Source organism: Papaver somniferum, chromosome 9 (genome assembly GCF_003573695.1).
Source record: "Papaver somniferum cultivar HN1 chromosome 9, ASM357369v1, whole genome shotgun sequence".
In the NCBI taxonomy this organism is placed as follows: Eukaryota; Viridiplantae; Streptophyta; class Magnoliopsida; order Ranunculales; family Papaveraceae; genus Papaver; species Papaver somniferum.
In genome coordinates, this window is record NC_039366.1 from 89,982,647 (window position 1) to 89,984,453 (window position 1,807).

General features: G+C 38.9%; 1 protein-coding gene across 1 annotated transcript; it reads right to left on the reverse strand.

Annotated features, from left to right (window-relative positions):
• Window positions 1–685: 685 nt before the first annotated feature.
• Window positions 686–1,489, reverse strand: LOC113312261. Its single transcript, XM_026561022.1, has one exon. The coding sequence runs from the start codon at window positions 1,487–1,489 to the stop codon at window positions 686–688; it is 804 nt and encodes a 267-aa protein (XP_026416807.1).
• Between the last annotated feature and the right edge of the window lie 318 nt (window positions 1,490–1,807).

Below are 1,807 nucleotides of genomic sequence, written 5' to 3' on the forward strand. Positions count from 1 at the left end.
GCTAACCTATCACTATCCAAAAAAAACCCACAAATAAAGTAAACTAGCTTCCTAAGAGAAAAAGACCGATACCAGACATAAGCTATCCAACCATATGGTTGGTTTACCGAGAAAATAATTAAAATAACAGTAACACAATTATTAAAAAGATCGATACCAGACATAAGCTATCCAACCATATGGTTGGTTTACCGAGAAAATAATTAAAATAACAGTAACACAATTATTACTAATTGCGCCCTGATAAACAAAAAAATAATAATAATAATAATTAAAAAAAAATCACAGGATCGCTATAATCACCCTACCTACAGAACTTTTCGTCCTCGAAAAGAAAGCTAACATACCTAATATGACATCAAAACCACACATTTCTAGCACTATCAAATCTGCAGTTAATTCTTGGTCATTAACCATCATCAAACAATTCTTGCAAATTCGAAAAGGAAAGGTTTTTCTCCCTAATGGTGTAGCTGACGCTAACATTTTGTTGTTACCTTCCACCACTTGACGCCGAGCTATCCCCTTCTACCACTGTATGAAGCACTGGACTCTCTGTTGATGTCTCCTGATCAGAAGTTACTATTGGTTCCATTGCATACACCGCTCCTTGTTAAGCTAACCCTGTTGATGGTTTCTTTGTGCAATCCTTCCTAAAATGACCCCATTCACCACAATTATGACATCAGAAGGAACTCGAACCAGCACTTGTTGATGCAACCGGACGTACTTGCTGGAAACGCACCAATCTCCCTTGAGGTCTAACTGCAGGTGGACGTGTTGTAGGTGATATTGTAGGTGGTACTGATGCTGGCCCCATTGACCATGGTCTTACTGATGGTCTGAAATATTGCTGATTAGGAGCTGATAACATTGGTCGTTTTGCTGGATCATGTCTTGCTGAAAATAGTTGCGTCCTTTTTCTAATTCGTGTTGCAAGTTGATCTTCCATTTCCTTTTCATAGTCAAGAGACCGATTTAAAGCATCCTCGTAAGTCCTGATTCGTAAACATGAAAGTTGTGTTCGCATCTCGGGATCCAATCCCCTGATAAATTTCTTCGTTTTAGCCTCACCGGTGGCTTTCAACTCTGCTCCATAACGCGACAATCTTGTGAATTTATCATTATAATCACTAACGGACATACCACTCTTCGTTAAGGACATTAACTCATAAAATTTCATATCTCTTGCCGCATCAGGTACATACATGTCTATGAACAAAGCTTTAAACCTATTCCAGGTCATTGTTTTCCCTTCCACTTTCATTACTGCACTCCACCAATCCCGTGATGGTCCTCGAAATTTGAAAGTAATCAAATTAACCCAAGTACCTTTATCATTGGATACATGTTCCAAAACATGTTCTGCATTTTGCAACCATTCTTCCGCCTCCTCGGAATCTGGAGGACTGCCACTGAATACCTCTGGAGAGAGTTTCAAATATTGTTGAAGTAATTGTCCAAATTGATTCTGGTTTCGTGCCGGCATGATCAAATCTCCTTGGCTTGAAGTCTGGCATGTACTCCTGTGTTATGTCTTGAAGGAAAAATTCCAATCCTTTCTTCCAGTAATAGTTGGTGTTGCCTCAGATCTGCCATTGACTTCATTAAAAGCTCCACATTACTACTCTCAATCGGCTGACCTGATCCACCTTCCAAACTGTGATTTTCAGAATTTTTTGCCATACTCTGCCACCGCACAAGAATATAAGTCTTAATATCTAAGTTTACAAGACATATTATAAGCACACTACTCACGTACAACACACATACCACAGTAAATAACCACTACTATACTTGGTATGAT